The sequence below is a fragment of the Hermetia illucens genome, chromosome 1 (assembly GCF_905115235.1).
Source record: "Hermetia illucens chromosome 1, iHerIll2.2.curated.20191125, whole genome shotgun sequence".
NCBI classification, from domain to species: domain Eukaryota; kingdom Metazoa; phylum Arthropoda; class Insecta; order Diptera; family Stratiomyidae; genus Hermetia; species Hermetia illucens.
Window position 1 is genome coordinate 24,765,058 of NC_051849.1, and position 21,831 is coordinate 24,786,888.

The 21,831-nt window shown below is 44.7% G+C and overlaps 1 protein-coding gene across 4 annotated transcripts in view; it reads right to left on the bottom strand.

The window, feature by feature from the left end:
* The window catches only part of LOC119646471 (gamma-1-syntrophin), a 260,298-nt gene that overhangs the window by 3,257 nt on the left and 235,210 nt on the right, over nucleotides 1–21,831 (bottom strand). For 3 of the 4 annotated variants that reach the window (XM_038046922.1, XM_038046920.1, XM_038046921.1), the window contains one exon: nucleotides 9,925–11,287. The exons of the other annotated variant lie outside the window; for it this stretch is intronic. In XM_038046922.1, the coding sequence (XP_037902850.1) occupies nucleotides 11,177–11,287 (111 nt within the window). In that variant the 3' untranslated portion in view covers nucleotides 9,925–11,176. Of the gene's footprint in view, nucleotides 1–9,924; nucleotides 11,288–21,831 lie in introns of those variants that run through there. 4 annotated transcript variants of the gene reach the window in all.

The window sequence follows — 21,831 nt, forward strand, 5'->3', positions numbered from 1 at the left end:
CATATTCCGTTTTGAATAGCCAAAGATGTTTGGCTTGTCGTCAGTCCCTATCCAAGATGTAGTTGACAGTACCACTTTAGTTTCGAAATTAGTAGGTCGCTAGCCCACTGACTTCTATCCCCTTTTGTCGCCTTTAATGACATGTAGGGCAGACTTTCAGTGTATTCTTAAACCCCAACTCACAGGATAATGACAAGAAGGTACGGGAAATTGCTTATATTGGAATGTTAACAGCTCATCAAATAGCTAAATGATTAACGAAAGGCCCCTCAGTTTGTGGGAGAACTCAAGGAAGACAAAGTCGTGGTGTCTTTTGGCTTCTGGGCTCATTTTCAGAGTATCTCAGTGAAGGAGACGATTGGTCTAGTTGAGGATTGTCTACATAAACAATAAATGAAAAGGTAAGGTGAAGCAATACATAGAGCTAATCAGAATCTGCTCAGAAGAAAACTACATCTACCCTCCCCGTTCATCAGCTAGATTCAAACTTGAAATGGAGTTAATTTCGACCGGTGTGATGATTTTGGAAAAGCATGTGGATGACATGCAGGGATTCATCGGAAAAGATAATGTCGAAAATACGCTCAATTCTTTCAGTAGAATACATCTCAATCTCTAATTGACCTTAGACAAGGAAGGACCTGTCATCAAAGAGAACACAAATCGGGCATCTATGAGAAACAGATGGATATCAAAAGCCAAAGATCGCCTCCTTCAACGGCATGATCCACCGGATGCTAATCTTACCCATATTCCCGAAGGATGTAGTGGAATAGGCCGAAGACACACTGAATCTCGTTAACCTTATTGGAAATGCCGACCAGACTATCGATATTTAATCAACAAACATAAAAAAGCTCTTCAATGGTAAACGCTTATGAAGATTACTCCGCATCAGCAACCCAAAAGGATCATCATAATCAACGGCACAGCAACCAGTACCCTATCTAGGTTTGTCTTTGTAAAAAACTTCAGAAATCCCGGTTTGCACTGACCTCCACCAATTTGATATATCTAAAAGCTGTCTGGCTCCAGGCCTACGCAACCGCTTCATCTAAGGCGGGGTCTACGACCTCTTCTTTATTCACCATAGATGTTGCCCTTAAAGATTTTCCGGGCTGGATCATATTCACCCATACGGATTAAGTGACCCGCCCATAGGAATCCATTGAGGTGGATTTTGCCAACCAGACTGTCATGGTATTGCTTATAAATATCGTCGTTATATAACCACCCTCTTATAGGGGGGCCAAAAAGGAGGAAGAATATTGAAATAAAACAAAGGTATGGCAGCCACCTATGCATATTCAAAAACCTAAAACACAAAACAAAATAAATGTAAAAATGAAGTTTCGATCATGACAATTTAATCCTGACTGAAGAGGCAACACCGACCTCTTCGATGGAAAAACTAATTCTATACTCACATTCTCCACTTAGTCAAGTGGGAACTTATCCAGTTGGGACCTATTCCTTGACGGGTGAGCCGAAGCAATTGCTTTCTGCCAGCACTCTTGACCCCTTCAATCGATGGCACTTACTATGCCTTGGGAACAGGTAAACACATATCTTCGGGCAACAAACAGGCCTCAAACAAAAAAAGCCTCCGCGCAAACCACAATCCTCTTGTTTTGGAGGGAACGATCGTCCGGAGTATCTACGGCTGTGGACCAATCAAACAACAACAGTCTTCTGACGATCCCAACTTCTCAGCCCATATGGCAGCAAAGAGGGCTTGGCCAGCAGCAACCAAGTCTTCATTTGCAGCCAAGGTAGTTGCCGCCGATGGATGCGTCCTGTATCATTACATAAATCCATTAGTTATTATACCGAGTAGTGCGAATAGGAAGACACTTCCCCTAGCTGAACTGCATCCTCTCAAGACCGCTTTTAATCGGTAGATGTATACCGAAAAATGTTACGCTTAAACTTCACCGACGAAAGGACGAACTAGTGACTCAGACGGAACTGCCCCTTCCTCAACAATGTATGAGCGGGGGGGGGGGGGGGGGGCGGGGGGATTTTTGAACTACCATCGTTTAAAAAGTGCTTTCTCTGGCTTCTAGAACAGGAGCGTAATGATGATGAGGTCTCAGAACAACCTAGTCTCCAAAATAGCCTCATAACTTCCACCTGGAAGCTGCTAGGGCAGCAAAGCAGGAGAAGAAGGCCGCAAACTTTCCTTATTATCAACATTCCTAAACCGGATAGTAAGAAGGTTTAGGAAAAGAACTAGCTGGCGGCTCTACTACGGGCTTGGGATCGTCACGTTATAAGTATCAGCCCCTAAAACCAACAAAGAAGACGTGCAATGTTGTGTTAGAACTTACAGGAGGAATCTCCAGGAGCTCGGAAACCAGTATTGTCGAACTGGACGCAGTGAGTACAGTACTCCTACGAAACCGTCGATGCTGGGGGTCCCTTAAGAAGCAAACGCTGAAAACGATATCGGCCACCAGACGTCTACCGGAGTCCTATTCAAGACCCAGAATAAGAGGGTCATTCATATTTTAACCATGATTACGAAGAGTAAGGCGGCCTATACTGTTGGCAAGTGAGATTAAACGAACCTCGCAAAATACTAGTAGATTGTCGAGTAATACAAAAAAAAACGCAGTGCAATCGTTCCCAGGATGAGGTCGGACAACAAAATATGCGGAGCAGAGTGTGCAGGAGCCCGGATGTCAAACAACCCGTGTGGGCTTACAGGACACTTATTGCTAAACCCTTAAGTGACATGACTAGGGATCACTTACAGGTGGCGTTGGCGGATGGTAATTCCGTTAGCGGCAAACCAGAACTAGTCTTGAGGCCAGGTTGTCAGAGATGGTCATCGAACTTCTCCTGGATGGCAAATGTATATCGTGCTTTGATTCCTTCCAGGTAGTTCAAGGTTTCTACATCATGATATGGCAATTCTCCAGGGATTTGCTCGGATCATGCGTCATTATGGTCAGTGAAGTCAAGGAGGACATAGAGCCCAAGACTGCTTCAATCCACTGTACTGCAAAAGGCGGGCGATAAAGCTCTTTTCGGAGATAGGAAAGCAAAGGTGACCCCGAACGACGACTTGAAACCCGTCGACGCCGCCAACGAACTATTGGAGAAGAAGAAGATCGATGGCCCAATACGGACTGACGATCGCCCTACGAAAGCAAATAAAACTTTCTGCTAATCTTCTTCCGAAAAGAAGACATCGACGTCACATCAAGTCAGGAGCTCTGAATCGGAAGGGGCCGGATAATCAAAGTGCTTCAAAGTAAATATTACAATTCATTCCACAGCACAAGGGACACTGATTCGGATAGATTTAGAACATGCATCCTCTCCGCAAAGACCCTGTACGCTTTTCTGCGTCCGGACCTAAATTCCATAGACCTAACGGTGGTCAAACTAGAATGGGCGGGAATGATGAATGCGTATATCTCCTCTACTCATCAGTTATGCCAGAAGAACTAAAACATTCGATGTCGATGCAAGGTGGGATCTGACAACGCCTTGCTCGGACATGTGATGGAGAAACATGGTCTTGGTGACCATGGCGGTAATGGTGGAAGGTCGCGGGATTTTTGCAACTTTCTTCGCCTCGTCATTGGTGGCACATTGTTCGAGCGCAAAGCCTGCTATAAGGTTAATTGGGTTTCAATTGATCGACACCATGCGAGCAATCAGATCGACCACTTCGCGGTCAGCAGTAGATTTAGGAGTTGTCTTCTAGATGCGCCCAACAAAAGAAGCACTGACAACGGCGTCGAAAGGTCGTTTACGTTCGCTTGCATATGGATCTGCCACTTTTCGTAGGTGTAGAGAGCTGAGACCTCCTAATATCAACTTCGACCGCTTGTAAGACCTAGCTGTCGCTCGATGGTAGAAGAACTATCTTGCTGATGGAGCGGCAGATATACTGGGTAATGCGCCTGAGAAAATCGATGAGCATTGGACCGTCAATAAAAATGCTGCGGGTGCTGTATAGGTTATCTGCCACGTCCCAAAGGGGCGTCATAAGATCTGGCTGACTGCGGAGAGACTGAGAAGTAGATCCATGAACGGAAGGGGTTAAAGGCTTTACTGACCGTTACGAGTGATAGCGGGTGTGACGCCCTCGAACTCCGATACCGTGACAAGAGAGAATTAGCTATTGCGCAGGTCAGGGAAGCGGAATATACCGCAGATCGTAATGATTTTAGAACTATTACTGCATTACAAGAGGGTTTGCATGTGGCCCCCAATTTTTCGATGCTCCTGTGAAGGATCGACTTCTTGTCCACGATGATGCACAACTGAAGAGGTGCAATGAACACTTCATCATGGTTCTTAACCATATTACGTCCCGTGGGATTCCACCTCTTGTGGATGAAATGGCTAGTCATCGTAACATGCGGATACGGACTGTTCTTCTAAGCGGAAGAGAAATCATTTCGGCCATAAATGCACCGAAACGGAGTAAAGCCGCTGGGCATGATGATCTCCCCGCAGCGTTATTTATCGCTGCACCTGCAGTTACTGAAGATGTGCTGTGCTCACTCGTACGGAATTCTTGGGAATCCGAGGCCTCACCCAGAGAGTGGGGATGCTCGTTAAGATTCCAAAAAAGGGCACACGTTTTGAATGTGACAATTGGAGAGATATCTGCATCACCTTGTTGGCATTGTGCTCCGGGCTCGAATTACAACACCACCTACAATCACGTTTGACAACTAGGTGAAAGTGAATACTGAAGCCATTCACAACACAGCCTTCCGTAGTACCTATAAGGGAGAAATAGATGCCGCAATATCCGCAGCTAACAGATGTCATGAAGATGAAGCATGAAAGCATGATCTTTACAACTACCTGAAGAGCTTTATTATTGATACGGCCCCAAACATACTCAACCCCAGCTGCAAGGAAAGGTGGAACGGTTCGTTCGACGATGAACGTGAGCTTGCAACAGAACGGAAGAATGCTGCGTACCGAGTAATGTTACATTCTCAAAGAACGCGGGCACCAGAGGAATATCTCAAACTTCGACGTGCGGAGAAGCGGCTTCACAGACGGAAAAAGGAAGCCTGGAAGAACCAATAGATCTGTGAACTCGCAGTACACGGAACAATGGCACCAGGTGAACAGGGAAAAGAGGAAAGAGGAAGACGTGCCTATAGGAGATTTTATTCAAGCAGTCTCCAGGGCCGGAGACTGACGAACCTCCGACACAAATAGATCATGCTGAGGGTAACGCAGATAAATCTGCAGTACTCGAAGCGCGCCGCGGCTAATTTGCTTGTCTTCCTCCTAGAGGCAGACATCGACATCGCACTAATATAGGAGCCCTAGGTCGGAGGCGACCGAACCATTAAAGGGCTCTAAAGCAAATATTTTAATTTACTCCAGCATAGGAGACGCTGATTTGGACCGACCTAGAGCATGTATTCTCGCGAGGAAGAGTCTGCACACTTTTCTGTGTTCAGACCTGAGTTCCAGCGACTTAGTCGTGCTCAAGCTGAAGGCCAACCTGTTGATAGGCTGGGACGCCAATGCAAGGCATATGCTTTGGGGCAGCTCGAAAATCAACGAGAGAGTCATTCTTTGATTTTATTATTACTTCAAACCTATCGGTGTTTAACAGGGGCAGTACACCAACCTTCCATTTCCCCAGCTTGGAGAACTGTGACGGTTTGGAGGAGGTCCTTGATATCACCTCAATAACCGACAATGGGATTCTTGGGGTGAAGGACTGGAGAGTGTCCTTCTCTGATCACAGTTGGATACTTTTCAGTGTAGACCTCACCGCAGAGGTCCCCTAACCCTTCAGGGACCCCAGGAGGACAGACAGGAGAAAAATTGGTCAAGCAATTAAGAACAAACTCTTCGGTGCACAAATTGGTAACTTTGGCACGACAGACGAACTGGAGTCAAAGGTCGGGGCTCTGGAAAAGGTATTCGATACCGCCTTTAAAGTGTCGTGCCCTACTAAGTACAGCAAAAAGGCACTGCCACCGTGGTGGAATGAAGATCTGTCCAACCTCAGGAAGCTGACCAGAGAAATCTTCAACATCTGCTACAGGCATAAATATTGGCAGCCACACAAGGACTGCCTGAAGAAGTACATGTCGGGCATCAGGATCGCCAAGAGGCGGTCTTCGTTGGACTATTAGGAGAACATCGAAAGCACCAGTAAATGCGCGAGGCATTCACATAAGAGTCCATCCTTTCTTAAAAAGTCGAAAGGTTCTTGGACGGAATCTTGTAGTGAAACCTTGGCGCTGCTGGTTGAAACGCACTTTCCCGCCAGCGAAGAGGACTGTGACTCAGAACCTTGCTTGGAGAGTTTTTGTGGCCAACCCAGCTGTGCGAGACTATGAAATCGGTAATTATCGAGGATAAGATCGACTTGGCTATAAACAGCTTTTCCGCATATAAATCTCCAGGTCCAGATGGCATAATGCCAGTCATGTTACAGAAGCAGCAGGAAAGGGTTGTGCCGTCGCTTGTTGAGATTTAACGGAGCTGCATTTCTTTTGGATACGTACCACAGCCCTGGAAACGCGCACGAGTGGTTTTCTTACCGAAAGCGAGCAGGCGTGGTCATGAGTTCGCGAAGGACTTTCGACCAATCAGCCTGACCTCTTTCATGCTGAAGACCCTAGAGCGCATCCTGGACGTTCACTTAAGGACGATTATGGAGAGAACGCTGTTCTCTAAGTCCCAGCATGCCTAGCTCACAGAAACCGCCCTCCACGAGGCAATTGGCACGGCTGAGCAGTCGCTGCGGTACAAGCAGTATACCCTAGCTGCCTTCTTGGATATAGAGGGAGTTTCTAACAACGAGCGTAATGCTGACCACATTGCCTCCTACAGTGTACTGTAGTGTACCGTTACGGTCTTGAATGAAGTGCTCTAACACACTTCAAGGCCCTGATCCAATATGGATTGTTGTGCCAACGATTATTATTATTATTATTTTAACAACGTCAGTACCAACGCCATCAAGGAAGCCTTGACCGGTATTGGATTGGAGGGGATTGCATTGGATTATTATATGGATTATATACATACTAAGTACCAGCATAATCCAGTCGGATCTGGGAGGCAACCACTTGACCGAAGTTGTGAACAGAGGCACACCTCAGGGTGCCGCCATCTCACCGGTGCTCTGAATAATAGTAACGGACAAAATTTTACGTACATTGGACAGCAGCCGGGTGAAGGTGGTGGCGTATGCCGACGACTTGATAATATTAGTATCAGGGATGTTTCTGTCCATTCTGAGCGATATCATGGAAGGAGCGTTGCAAAAGGTGTGGTTGTGGGCCGCAAGATGCGGATTCAGCATAAACAGAGAAGACAAGGATATCTGAATTCCATCTACCACGGCTGAATGAACAATGATTGGTTCTTTCCTCTAATGTAAAGTATCTCGGCGTAATCCTAGATCCAAAGTTAAATTAGAGATTGAACATAGAATGGAGGGTTAAGATGGCCTATATTGCCTTCTATGCCAGATAACTATGCAAGATAACCTTTACAAAGAAATGGGGTCTCCGGTCGAGGATGGTTCTGTGGATGTACACCACTGTAGCGCGTCCGATCCTAACGTACGGCTCTATTGTATGGTGGCAGGCTTTGAAGAAAAAATATAATCGGATGAAGCTTAATAGGATTCAAAGAACCGCGTGTGCAGGTGCTACTGGGGCTCTGCATTCCTGCCCGGCAGATGCTCTCAATGTACTCCCGCATCTCCTCCCCTTAGACCTCCACATTAAATACGTTGCAGCGTATAGTGCCGTCAGACTACGTGAGTCCGGATGCTGGGCAGCGAACTCCTATGGCGACAGCAGCATTCTAGACGAAGTACCTCGGGAAATCTGGGCATTTCACACGGGTTATGCCGCACACAAACTGAACTTCATGAACTTCGCTGTGGACTTTCCAACCAGGCAAAGTGGAAGACCGGCGGCGTATTGCAGGGTTTTGACTCAGTATTCTCTACCTATGAATTAAAGATGGCCTGTGGAGTCGACGCAGGGTTTTTTTTGAATACACACAGTGTCGTATCGTCTCCCAGGTTTTGTCAGTGAATTCGAAGCGAAAGTACTGGCGATATTGAATGTCTGTCGATGGTTGGAGCGAGATTCGAGCTGTCTGGCAGACAGCCAAGCGGCCATTATGGCCTTGTATTCAGCGGTGGGGCAGAGCAGAGACGTGCTGAACCGTCTGGGTGGCACGCTCAAGGTCACCTTCCTCTGAGTTCCCGGGCATACGAACATAGAGGGGAATGAGCGGGCTGACAGATTGGCCAGGCGAAGCTCTGCTCTTGGCAGCCCTTCGGTGAATACAGTCGGTGTTTCGCTGGCGGGGGCGGGGGCGGAACTTACTCCCACTACCTAGCAGCCGTGGGCCTTAGATGGCGAAGGCTTACGAGCTGTGCCAAATCAAGAAGAATTTGGCCTCCTGCGCCAGATGCGTGCAAATGCATTTGAGATTATGCTGGTCTGCACGGGGCACTGGCCCATAGGGGACTATGCCGCCAGGCTTGGTATACCCTACAATTCGCATTGCCGAAGCTGCGGAGAAGAAAGGGAAATTCCTATGCGCTTTTTCTGCGACTGCCCAGCTCTAGCTAGAGTCAGGCCACGTACACTCGGTAAACCATTCTTTGGGGACCTCAGAGAGAGAATTCGGGCTTCAGGGTGGGACAGGGACAGGGTCGTGAATGCTACGGGCTGAATCTGAAGATCCAAACTGGCTAGAATCTGCATCTTTGCTCTCATAACAGCAGTCACGGATGAGGAGTTTGTGGCATCAAAACGACGCAGCACAGCGCTAATTGGGCTCCTTGGAGCGGCCACTGATACCTATCTACATTCTAAATACTGTCTGGCAGAACCATTTCCTTCACCCTTGTCAGGAAGAGTGGAAGATGTGAATTCAACTGGTCTAATGCCGGTATGTGAAAATGAAGATACCACACCGAAGGAAGTCACTGCGAAAGAATGTAAAACACCTTGGGAACGAGGACATTGGCGTTGCTACGCTTTAAGTGTAGTAATGTCCAAAGAAACTCGACGTAAGAAGGTGGGGACAAAGTGATAAATTAGACGCAGGCTATTGGTGATACACGCAAAAAGCGTAAGATTAACACATTTGTGGTGGGAAAGGCTATAATTTGGTCTACGTTATTCCCAAGGGGCTTAGGACCAGTGAGTTACAAGAAGATCAAATGAGCGAAAAATATCTCAATTGAACTGATCCTTCTGATGATCCTTCTCATAGAAATACTAACACGCATGAAAGAAGAGGACCTCCTCTAACGATGGCAAAATGTCAAAAGGACAATCTCCTATGCAGCGTGACTTTGAAAAAAATGTTGGAGCCTGGACCAAAGTCAACGCTTAATGCTGCCTTAAAGTAACTGGTGATCCCAGCTATTATTTTTGGCAGCCGACCATCGTGAACAAAAATTTGATCTGGGAGAGTAGGCTAGTTGTTGCCTACGCGGACTTCAAAGGACAGGGACATCATGAGCATGTTTGGTGAACAGAACCTGGGCATTATTCTCGGACATTGAAGGGAGGACACTGGAAATTCATGAATGAAAATGGTTTTAGCTTCGTGTTCGAACTTAGTTAGAAATTCTGTAGGTCCCTAACTCTTTCCTGGAAAGTCTGGAATGTTAGGAAATTACAGAGCGTCATCTGTATTGTGTGCAGTGTAGTGAAGAAGGGTAACGGTCTTTGACTCATATAGGCAAGGTTTGTACAATAGAACAATGGTTTGGCGCAGATAAAAAGGAGAAGTGGGTTGTTTTCCTTGGGGTAGTACACAACTGTCTTTTAAGCTGAAAATGAGTTTATACAGGATTTTTTTTTGGCTCTGAGATACAACCTAGGTTTCCCTTTAGTATCTTTCCTGAAAAAATTAGTATAAACGGGTACTATGTGAGCTTTTATTTCCATTGAGGCTGGTGTGCTTCGAATGTTGAAAACCAAATTTCTAAAATACTTAAAGCAAAAGAATGAATAAGTGATCCTTAATATAAACAAAACCAAAGCGAAGTGATGGATTACATGTAATTAGTTACAATTCGTGCATAATCTACTTACAAGTGTTCGGTGTTTTTACAATTGCATCAGTGGTTTATCTATAAATATATTGTTTTTATATTCAGACTTAGTGGCTAGTATCATCTCCCTCATCTTCCAATTAAATTAGTTTATCAAGTTCTATGCGATGGTTCCAAATTTTAGTTGGAACCGGTCTCACCAAAATCATTTACTAAGAGCGCTGTCTTTCAAAAAAGGAGGCAAATTTCAGCTGCTTCGATATATTTTGCAAATCGCGACAAAAATCATCTCAAGAATGATATTTAAATTCAAAATTACTAATCTTTTTCTAGCTGGAGCTTATGAAACTATTTAGCTTTTTATCTTTTTTTTCAAAATTTCCTCCAGTCTCGTTTTTCACCGATTTTTTAGTCTTGTTCCAAGCGTATTCAACTTTTAGATGTAGTTTTGCAGCAAAGCCTAAGATACTTCGACATACTTTCAGCCTTGGGCTCGATAAAGATTCCGTTTCTAGCCAGCAGCTCAAAAAATGTGTAAAGGTACATGTTCGTGAATAATTTTTATCTTTTTTTTCCAAAGTTAGTTTGACAATTTTTCGTTTTGTTTTCAACACTTGAATAGAAAATTTTAGGTACAAAAGACATCCTTAGTCTAAAATATATAGATCAACATCAAATCAGATATACTCTTTCAAATACTCAACCAATGTAACAATTTCGTCAATTTCAGATAAATTTCGCTAATTAAACATTTCTCCTAACTTTTAACATCCCAAATGTCCTAGAATCGATCAAAATTTTCAAATCAGAAGTTCTCAGCAATTATTCATAACTACCAAACTCGGTCCAGTTGCACAATATATTGATATTAAAAAAAACAACGTACTAATATCAGTGATTAATAATTGTTATCACTAATGTTACTTTGTTCTCGTAAATATGTTTGTTCTGTATATGTTTGAGTTACGCTTCCTTCCCCTGTTTTGTTTGTCTATTTTCTGTGTTGGATGAGGGCAGGTTGTGTGCTTGGCTTTCGTCCTGTTTGGGGTGTTTCGTGTGGGAGGTTTATTGTTAATAAGAAACGAAAGATGCGATGAGATTTTTGTAGCTTTGAACATTGCTCGGATCTGCTAGTTAAGATTGTTGGATTGAACTCAAAAATGCCGGATCGACAGAAGCAACTTTAGCCGTTAAAAATGCATGCATACAAAATAGTAAACTTTGTAGTACTTGGCATTCTAGTTCCTGTAATGGTAATGGTTTATAATGAATGGAGAATATTGGAGAAACATCTTTAGAAATCGAATACAAATATATCTTTAAATCCATACAAAGCATAAAGTGGAAAACGGTTATCGCCGAGTGACTTGTAGAAAACCAATTTGGGGTTCTTTATTAATATTAAGCTGTCTTGAATGAAGGTAGCTTTCGATAGATACCGCCAGAACGAATCGAAATTCAACTGGCCTTCTTTGTGATCGACGTATCAACGAACGTCTGAAATCCAAAATTTACAGAAGTAATGAACGACGCCTCGCGGTAATGGAGACAAAAATGCTGCATTGGACCAGAGGCGTAACACGCCATCATCACATCCGAAATGAGAATATCCGCGATCGTTACGGAATTTCATTGATTGTGCGAGAGAGGCGTCTTGGATGGTATGGACATGTAATTCGCGCTGACGCAAATTCACTTGCCAAGATTGGTCTGAAAGATGAAGCCTTTGGGAAACGACTAAACGCTGCCAATCGATGATAGCTTGATACGTTAGATGGTGATCTGAAAATTTCACGAATCCATCTAGATCAGGCAAGATCGTCCAAAATGGTAAAACTGATCGAGATGAGCCGACTTCGGTTCTGAATGGAACAAAGGCTGAAGAAGGAGAAGGGGATTCAAATCCAACCCCTGACGAGGTCAAAAAAATGTTCTTTCCCAAGCGTTTTGTAAGGAATTTAGAATGCAAAGAACAGGCTACCTTCGTTGAAACATCAATTAATTCCAGTTAAGGGTGCTTTTAAACAAAGTAGAGAATTAAAAGTACTTGCGCTATGTGCTCCTTTTCGACAGCCTTTGTTTAATAAAAACAGACGACTACAGTTTCATCCAGGGCAGAAACAGCTCATAAGATTTTGCCTCGAAATACAAATCCATGGAATAATTACTAAATGCGATTTCAGAGTTGCTAAGATATTGGGGTGGTAAAAGGGTAGTGTAGGTCCCAGGGCGAAAAGTGGATTGGTATCCACGATAGAGCATAAAACCTGACAGACGCCTGCTGAACCAACACCAACAGTTCTACTACTCCTATCTCCACCTCCACGTGGTGACCGCTGGAAGCTCTTTCTTAACGAAAAGCTGCAGACGAAGAAGGATGTAGGCGAGTCTCCCGCTCCTAAAAATGGGTACCAACTGGTCCTCCAGATTGGGGTTGGGTAGGGCTGACAACCTTACCCGGAAAACTAACGTTACGAAGCCACAGAAGGAGCCTCGGACAGGATGGAATTTGCAACGATGTACAGAGATGGAGCTGCCAAGTCGCTAGCTGATACCCTGTCCCAATACAGGGCAGATGTAACAGCATTGCAGGAGATGCGTTGGACTACATCATATATTCAGTAAACCATGTGTCGGAGTAGGTTTCTTAGTCAGCCAAAAAAATGAAACCTGCTGTTAAGGGTTTTGAAAATATAAGCGAACGGCTATGCACTCTGCGCTTGCGAGGCAAGTTTAGAAATATAAGCCTCATAAACGTTCACGCCCCTACAGAGGAGACTGCAGAGTCGGAAAAGGATACCTTCTACGAGGCAGTAGAACGAACCTTCGAAGCTTGTCCCAGATATGATATCAAAATCATACTTGGGGATTTTAACAGCCAAGTAGGGAAGGAGCCCGTATTCAGGCGATACGTTGGCTCCCATAACTTACACGAAAAAACAAATGATAACACCTGGCTTGCGCGGAAAGCGGTTCACAAACAAACGTGCGTCTCTCCAGATGGGACCACTTTCAACCAAATTGACCACGTGCTGATTGAATGCCGCCACCTCTCAGACTTGATGAATGTCAGAACATATAGGGGGGCCAATATAGACTCGGATCACTATCTCGTTGGCACAATCCCCTCTGACAATCAGTGGCCGCAAAAGGAGTCGGAAGGGCTGGTTTGACGATGAATGTAAGCTAGCAACGGAACGGAAGAATGCCGCATACCGAGTAATGTTGCATTCTCAAAGAACGCGGGCACGCGCAGAGACTTATCACGAACTCCGTCGAGTGGAGAAGCGACTTTACAGACCGGAAAAGGAAGCCTGGGCGCACCAACAAACCTGTGAGCTCGACAAGCACAGGGAGAAACCACACCAGGCGCGGAAGTTTTACCAACGAGTCAGCAGGATGAAGCCTTATACACTTCTATGCTCATTCTGCCGAAAAACAGATCGAGTTATCACTTTTCTGAGTATCATCAATAAGATATTCTCCGCCATCTTGCTAGGTCCTCATTGGCCAATACTAAAGAGGCTTCACCGCAGGCAAATCAGCAACAGATCAGATTTTCTCCGTGCGGCAAGCGATGGAAAAACTGTTGGAATATAGGCATCAGTAGCACCATCTTTTCATTGACTTTAAAGTCGCCTATGATAGCATAGCCAAGGTAAAACTGTACACGGCCATGAGAGAATTCGGAATCCCGACGAAATTGATAAGACTGATTAGGCTGACCCTGACCAATGTGCGAGGCCAAATAAAAGCAGCAGGATCACTCTCAAGTTCATTCGATATCAACAACGGTCCGCGACAAGGGGATGCCCTATCCTGCTTCTTCTTTAACCTCGTTCTGACGAAGGTGATCCGTGATGCTGAGGTAAATGCAAGAGGTACGATCCTGTTTAAGTCCATCCAACTACTGGCCTTGCTGACGATATCGACATCATGGGAAGAACCACCCGGGACGTACAAACTGCTTTCATCCAGATTGAGCAAGTGGCGCGAGATCTTGGGCTGCACATCAATGAAGGCAAGACAAAATATATGGTGGCAACGTCAGCTCGGGAAACCAACCAACCAACAACATCAAACCGGACTAGTCAAACGGGAAGAATAAAGATAGGAGATTACAATTTTGAGACCGTTGATAATTTCTCTTATCTAGGGTCAAAGATCACATCCGATAACAGCTACGATGATGAAATCCGCGTACGGTTGTTGGCTGTCAACAGAGCAGCCTTTTTCAGCTTACTAAAACTATTCCGCTGGAAACGTCTCACCATAGGGTCAAAGCTCTTACTGTATAAAATAGTGATCTTGCCAGTCCTCATGGATTCCTCGGAGACTTGGGTTCTTACCAAGAAGAATTGTGAACTCTTGGCCGCGTTCGAGAGAAGAATCCTTCGAAGAATTGTTGGCCCCCTACATGAGGATGGACGATTCCGTAGCCTACATAACGATGAAATCTATGAGCGATACCATGACCGTCCGGTTGGGGATAAAATCCGGCTCAATAGGTTACGGTGGGCGGTTCACTTAATCCGGTCCAGTCCGGAAAGTCAATAAGGGCAATATCTATGGTAGAAAAAGAAGACGAGGCAGACCCTGCCTAAGATGGAGCAATGGCGTAGGTCAGAACGCCAGACAGCTTTTAGCGATATTGAATTGGTGAACCTCGGCGCAAAACCGGGATGTCTGGAGTTCCTTATTAAGGCAGGCCTAGACCGAATACCGGATGTTGCGTCGTTGATGATGATGGTAGTATATCATCAGGGAGAACAGGGGCTAGAATTGAAGAAGAGAGAATCGGCGGTTTCTGCATACTTTTAAACAGAAAATGTCGTAAAAGAAACTAGAACACTGCCAGAGTAGTGGTTACCAGTGAAACAGTGATCATCTCCGTACTATCCTTTCAGGATTTCAAAACACCTGACTTAAATGCATCTATTCAGTGATGGACGAGGAGGGTATAGAGGAAACGCTTTCCTGGCCAGCCCTGCTCTGAGTTGACAGAACGGGGAAAGGAAGGAAGGCAAAGGAAGACTATTCAAACCCGAAAAATGGACCTGTGGCTGCAGTCGCTTTTGGTGACAAACAAAAACTGAACTTGAATAGGAGTTGTTATCAATTTTTCCAGCAACGTTCGCTCTGTGAGCACTTTTGTTCTTCATTTTTCGTGATTTTGCTATTAAATCAGTATAGTTGCGTTAATTTTGTCACAGTAGTAGTATATGGTTGCCGTAAACCGTAGCTGCGCGTCACCCCTGTTGATTTCTAACAATGCGCTCCAACTACTTCAAGGAGACGCTTGCACCCCTCCTGCACTGTACTACCCCACGATCTACTCGTCCTTCGTTTTAAATAACAATGGGGATCATTTTTCATGTACTGCTTCCATATAATCACATTTATCATTATTAACGGTGCAACAATTGGTATCCGATCCAGTCCTGCTTTAGTCGGGAATTCAGATATCCCCGTTTTGTATCAATGTCCCTAAAAGTCGTCTGGCGTCCTGGCCTACGATGGCTAGCGCTATCGATTATAAATTCCGTCATTATAAAACCCATCATATAGGGCGTGAACAAATTTCCGGAAAAGTGCTCCCTTCGAACACGGGTAATACATTACAATTTTTTTTGTTAGGAATCCAAGTCTAAGAGGAATACATGAGGACTGGAAAGATTATTGTCTTTTAAAATAATAAAGCCTGCCCACAAATATTGAAGCTCCATCGAAACGTTCCGTTGACACGTGCTTGTACGCCTCTGTGCTAGCCATACTTGGGAATCTGGGGGTCGGTTCTTTGGCCACTTCCATATCTCACGGGTCATTATAACAAAATTGACGTGTCCTTTCCGGTCGTATTACACCCGGTGGGGTTCCTCCTCTTGTGGATGAAATGGTTCGTTACCGTAACACGCGGATATGGACTGTTCCTCCAAGCAGAAGAGAAATGATTTCGGCCATCAATGCACTCAAACGGAGCAAAAGCCGCTGTGTTTGACGGCCTCCCCGTAGAGCTATACATCGCTGCACCTGCAGTTACTGCAGATGTGCTGTTTCCACTCGTACGGAAATTTTGGGAATCCCGGACCTTTCCTAGAGTGTGGAAAAAGGGGATTATCCTTAAGTTTCCAAAAAAGGGCACACATTTTGAGTTTGACAATTGGAGAGTATTTGCGTGTTTCTGGAGCGCATCAAACATTGAACATCTCGAAAATTCGATCGACAGAGAGCAGGTTGATTTCTCCTCCGAATCATCCCGCTCTTCGTTGCACCTGCTCTGCATCGTATTCGAGAAAGTTTTCGATAGCGTGAGTGTATCTGGAGTTCTCGACGTAGACCGGAGAAACTAACAGCTATTATCAGAGCGACATATGACGGCGCAAAATATCACCTCTCACATCTCGGAGGGTTTTGTGGTCGACAGCGGAGTCCACCAGGGTTGTATCTTGTCGCCGATATTATTCCTTCTTGTTATCGGTGTCGTTCTTTATGCTGCTTTTTCCGAAGAACGTAGAGGAATTCAGTGAATTATGATAGTTTACCTCATATACCTCGACTACGTTGATGACGTCTGTTTGGTTTCTTATCGGTTCATGGATCTTGGCCCGATGGCTCTGGATTTAGAAGAGTAACAAAAGAGCAAGTAGAGTTGGAGTGAAGATAAACACCAACAAAATCAAGATTCTCATTCTGGCGGATCATCGCGCTCTCCCTCTCCGCATTAGTGGGCATAGCATCGGGGGCGTCAATTAATTTGTATATCGAGGAAGCGTGGTTTCTGCCGACGGCGGCACCGAATTAGATGTTGTCAGATCCGCTTTCCTTGCTCTGTTTAAAATCTGGAAATGCGGCATCTCAACACTGACTACGCTGGCCTGACACTATCTCACACGAAGAACTTTACGGCGCACAGGCTTGGCCCTCGTATGTGATGTGATAGGAAGATGGAAGTGGCGGTGCATAGGTCACACATTAAGGAGGGGTGATGGTTGGATTGCGGGCTATGCGATGCAGTGGAATCCACTCTCCCAGGATGGCCGGTGAGTGGGTCGTCCCAAGGGCACTTGGTGCAGAACAGTGGAGGATTTCAGGTAACTCCGAGCGATGGCGCGTAAGTGTGGTTGCCGCACTATACCCCACCAAGTAGTGAAGGGTAACCATTTATATTTCCGGTACATTGGTCAGTAGCAGATCCTGAAAAATAAAGACAAACACAGGGATTCGCGTGCATCTAACAAAATAAACAACACACGAGCTAAACCTGAAAATGAAACGGCTTGATGGCGCCTCTTTAATCGCCATCCAGTTGGCTATGGCGATCCTGGTGTTTGGCAGATACAGGGGTTGAACGAACTTGTCTTTATCCATGCGAATCTTATCCAATCAGATGTGAGCTACTAGTTTTCTTGAAATCTCATTATGTAAGACAAGCCTAAGCTGTACACCCTCCCACGAACTGAGAAAGTTTCTGCAGAATTGGTCTGCGCATTACCCTCTTCCTGATTGCTGTACAGGATATGCTCGATGGCCTCCTCAGACAGGCTGACCCTAACGCAACGACCCACTTCAGCCAGTTTAGCGCTTGCGAAGTAGCTATCCGCCAGCGGCACCTGCAATTGACTCCTTGCCACGTTGCTGAAGGGTTTTGCAGTACAGTATTCTTCGCTATTTTGCTCTGGAATTGGCTCTTGATGGACGCAGAAGTTTGGACGCCACCTAAGAGTCCTGTTTGACGAAGATCATGGAGATCAACTACTCTACTATACATAAATGGAAAGTGCCTCTAGGCACTGGCAATGGCTGATTGAACCGGATGACGACCTGGAGCCTGTGGACGGCTTTATCGAGCTCTAACAGATTATGTGAATTGTAACGGATGGTCGTGTTACTAGAGAAGGGCGTCAATGTCGCATTAATACAGGATCCCTGGATCGGAGCAGACCGAACCATCAAAGGGCTCCAAAGTAAATATAATAATTTATTTCACAACGTAAGGGACACTCACTGTGGCTAACGTTAAGCATGCATACAAAGGGTAAGTCTATATTTTGGTCCCAGCAATTTGGGAAATATGTCTTCCTGGGCAAGGCAGTATTCGGAGTTTTCATACTAATTACTGAACAGGCAGATAGATCCTCGTCGGTTGGATGAAACCTTTGAAGGGTTTCGCTTTCCAGGGCGTTCAAACCCGAAGTATCCCTAGATTGTGCGGGCGTATAGAAAGTCCCGGATTACCTAACAAATGGCGGAAGCATCTTATTTCATTATTGCCAGAAAACGACTGTCCCGGTGGAATACAGAAGCTTTTGACCGGTCACGATTTTTGTTGTGCCGACGTACCCTTAATGGTACGACCTTAGAGAAAGTTAAAGTTACCCAGATCAGCCGAAAAGAGGCGGAAGCACCTGTTGTTACTATGCCCAGGAACTGACTGCTGCCCAGAAGGCAACCTACCTACTGAAGGAACAACGAACCTGCAACTTTGTGATCCGCGTGTTTCTGTGCATGGAAGCTTTACCAGAGGTTTAGGGGAAGACCAGCAGTGACTATTCCCCAATACATTCAGGGTGTGCTTAAAAGTAGGAATGTTCCCTTCAGTGGTAGACCCAGAGGATGTGTTTTTAGGAGGGCGAATATGTTGTGTTATGCATTTTCGCCGCAGTAGTTGGAAAGGTTCACCGGCTAACACATCTCACCAATTTCTGGGGTAATATTTGCAGGGTAATATTCGCTGAACTTTTGAAAAAGAGGTTTCTATTAAGGATGTAGTAAAATAATTTGAATGGATACGTAGTATATGATAATTACCAAATATAATTATAAAATCCAAAATGGATCTCTTGAATTCTGACTATAAAAGCTACAGCAACTGGCTGTCAACATCAGTTCCTAAAATTAGATAGAACAATTAGAACGAGTCATCAACCATTACAGCTGCTTATCATCCGATCAGAAAGCAACATTAGAAATGGATCCTATGGAATTTTATAACAACGAAATTGCCCGATGCAGACAGGTTCAGACGGAAATGCAAGCGTTTTTGGAGACTATCAAGGATCAATACAAGAAAGCGCTACCATATATAACTGAGTTTCCGGACAAGAGGATCCTGGCTCAAAAACTATATGAACAAGCCAGTTCTCTAATGGACCTTATGAGGAACAACCTGGAATACATTTATCGTATGGAGGAGCGAATTATTCTTTTGCAAGCGGCCGGCAATCAACGTTGGGACTATGAGGACGATGTTGGTTACTCTTCTGCTGATAATGATATCTCAGCTGACAATGATGTCTCATTGGATGATGAAACGTTATCCTCGGATGATGAGCATGAGTTTTCCGAAGATGAAAGTGGTCTTGAAATTGATTTAGAAAATATATAATTTCATATTGTAAATTGATTGCATTTTAAACAATTAAATTAATTTTTACCAAAGAAGGTGGTTTTTCCTCTATATTAATTCTAATTTCTTTACATATTTGCCTGGAATATCTGCCCCTGCGGAAGTCCCTCTGGCTTGGGCGACTCCCGAAGAGTACCCGCGCCTTTTCGGACTGAGCGGATTCGGGATCGCTCAATGTGTAGACAGTCCCGTGTTTCTTGAGACTCGACTCAGAAAGTTAATGACTTTTATGACCTTGAATCTAGCCAAGGCGTGCGGACAAATCTCTGTAGCTCTTGAAGACATTCCGAAAATGGCTATTTGCACACTTTTCGAACTCTTCGAGTTCACTAGGATGACTCGCGGCTTGTGCTCTATTTTAGGAAGCTTTTATTCTGAATCTGAGAACTCTCGAGTGCATACTGCATCGACTAGCATACTGTGGTAATAGCATGGCGGAAGTGGTGATACTTTAAACTATTTTCCTAACTCACTTCCTTTGCTAATGGTTTGCGGTGTTAGCTTTCTCCTCACCACCATTTTCGGTAGTGCTTAACCTAAAGTCTCCTCTAGGTTTCTCCTTTCGTCTTTGAATCTAGGACAGTGAAAGAATATGTGGGTCTGGGTCCTCGTGGACTTCCTTGCAGATTGAACAAAGAGGTACTGGCAATATGTCCCGGGCGCCGTCAGATACTGCTTGAGATTATAATTAATTTCCTCATGTTGTCTCTCCAGCCACTCCTTAATGATAAAGATCAGCCTGTGTGTTTACCGGTTCTTTCCTAAGTGGTCCCAACGCTCCTTCCATTTATTTACAGACCTCTCCCGTTCGGTGTTCTTCGTCTTCGACAAAGGAGTAGTCCTCCGACGGAGTCCGGATCCGAACACCTTGACATCATCAGGGCACTCAGGGTGGCCTTTTGACCATCAACAATCCGATTAGTCATTACAAATAGCGCCCAACGTGGGGCATAAGATATACTAGGTCTCGAATGCTTGAACTTGTGCAAGATAGCCTATTCAGGCTCTTAACTTCGTTTTGTTTCTCCCGGCTAGGCTCACGGTTTTCATGCCTTTTTCCCCAGAAGCAAGTGTTCTTAAACCTTACTTTTCTTTCCCACCTTGTAGAGTAGAATTTCCTGTTCTATGCTTGGTAGTATACCACAAAAGCTGGTCGTTTGTTGCATTTGAATTTGAAATCTAGCGTCTCGTATTTGCCTTCCAGGAATCTCTGGAATCTCTTCGGGCCGTTGCGGCCAACAATTCTTTGAAGGATTCTTCTCTCGAACGCAATTTTTCTTGCTAAAAATCCAAATCTCCGAGGGATACAAGAGGACCGGCAAGATCATTGTCTTATATAGCAAGAGCTTTGAACCACGGCATTACGGATCACTTTTTCCATTTGAAGAGGACGCATGATAGGGCATATCCTTGTCTTAGACCGTTGTTGACGTTGAATCGTCTCAAGAGTGATCCTGCTACTTTTATTTGGTCTCGCACCTTTCGTATTTACATCAGCATCATTTTTTCCAGGGCTCGATTAAAAGGGATGCATAATAGGGCATCAAGGATCACTTTTTCTAGGGCCAGATTAAAATGGATGCATGATGCTCCAATATGTCCGTACCCTTTCAGCTCATTGTTCTCTGTTGCGCAAATGTGCTCTATTGAAGGTCTGATCTTGAGGACCAGATTGCCAGAGGGTATTCTAGGTGGTGTTATTATTCGAGCCAAGAGCACCATTTTTTGTCGGGCATAGGCCTGATCTGGGTGAAGTCGAGAGGATCTCAAACAAACATCTAGTGCAACAAACCTTTTTTTTTGGCCTTTTGGTCGTTTCCTATGCACATCGATGCTGAGACCAACTTCAGGAAGCAAGTTTTCGTCAGCGCTAATCACAGGATTATAATTACGAGGCGCCGTCCATTGTCTTCGATACTTCAGGAGCATATAGAACCATAGAGGGAGGCGGTTTACTGTTATGTTGTTAGTGTTTGCAGAGCAGAAATGGACATTTGTCTAATTATTTAGATGTTTATCGAATCAGACGATTCACAGATGCTATAACTACAATACTTTTATAAATATAGAAGGTAGTTACTAGTTTTGGAGTTGAGAGTGTCTTGGATCCAGTTGATGGCAAACGGGACCAGTTGAAGAGAAACTTTCTCCCTCTTTTCTGGTCCGTGGACCCCTCTTTTTAGGCTGATACTCAAAGTTAAAAAATAACATCCACGACTACGGTTTCGTCCAGGGAAGGGGTAACTCACCAGATGCAGCCTCACCTCTGCCCTAGGAGCAGCGTCATCCAAGTGGTTTGGTTGCTTGTGGTGCTTTAAACTTTATAACTTAAGATTTATTTTAATTTTGGTTATTTATTGAGTCTTTCTTTAATGAGTCTCTA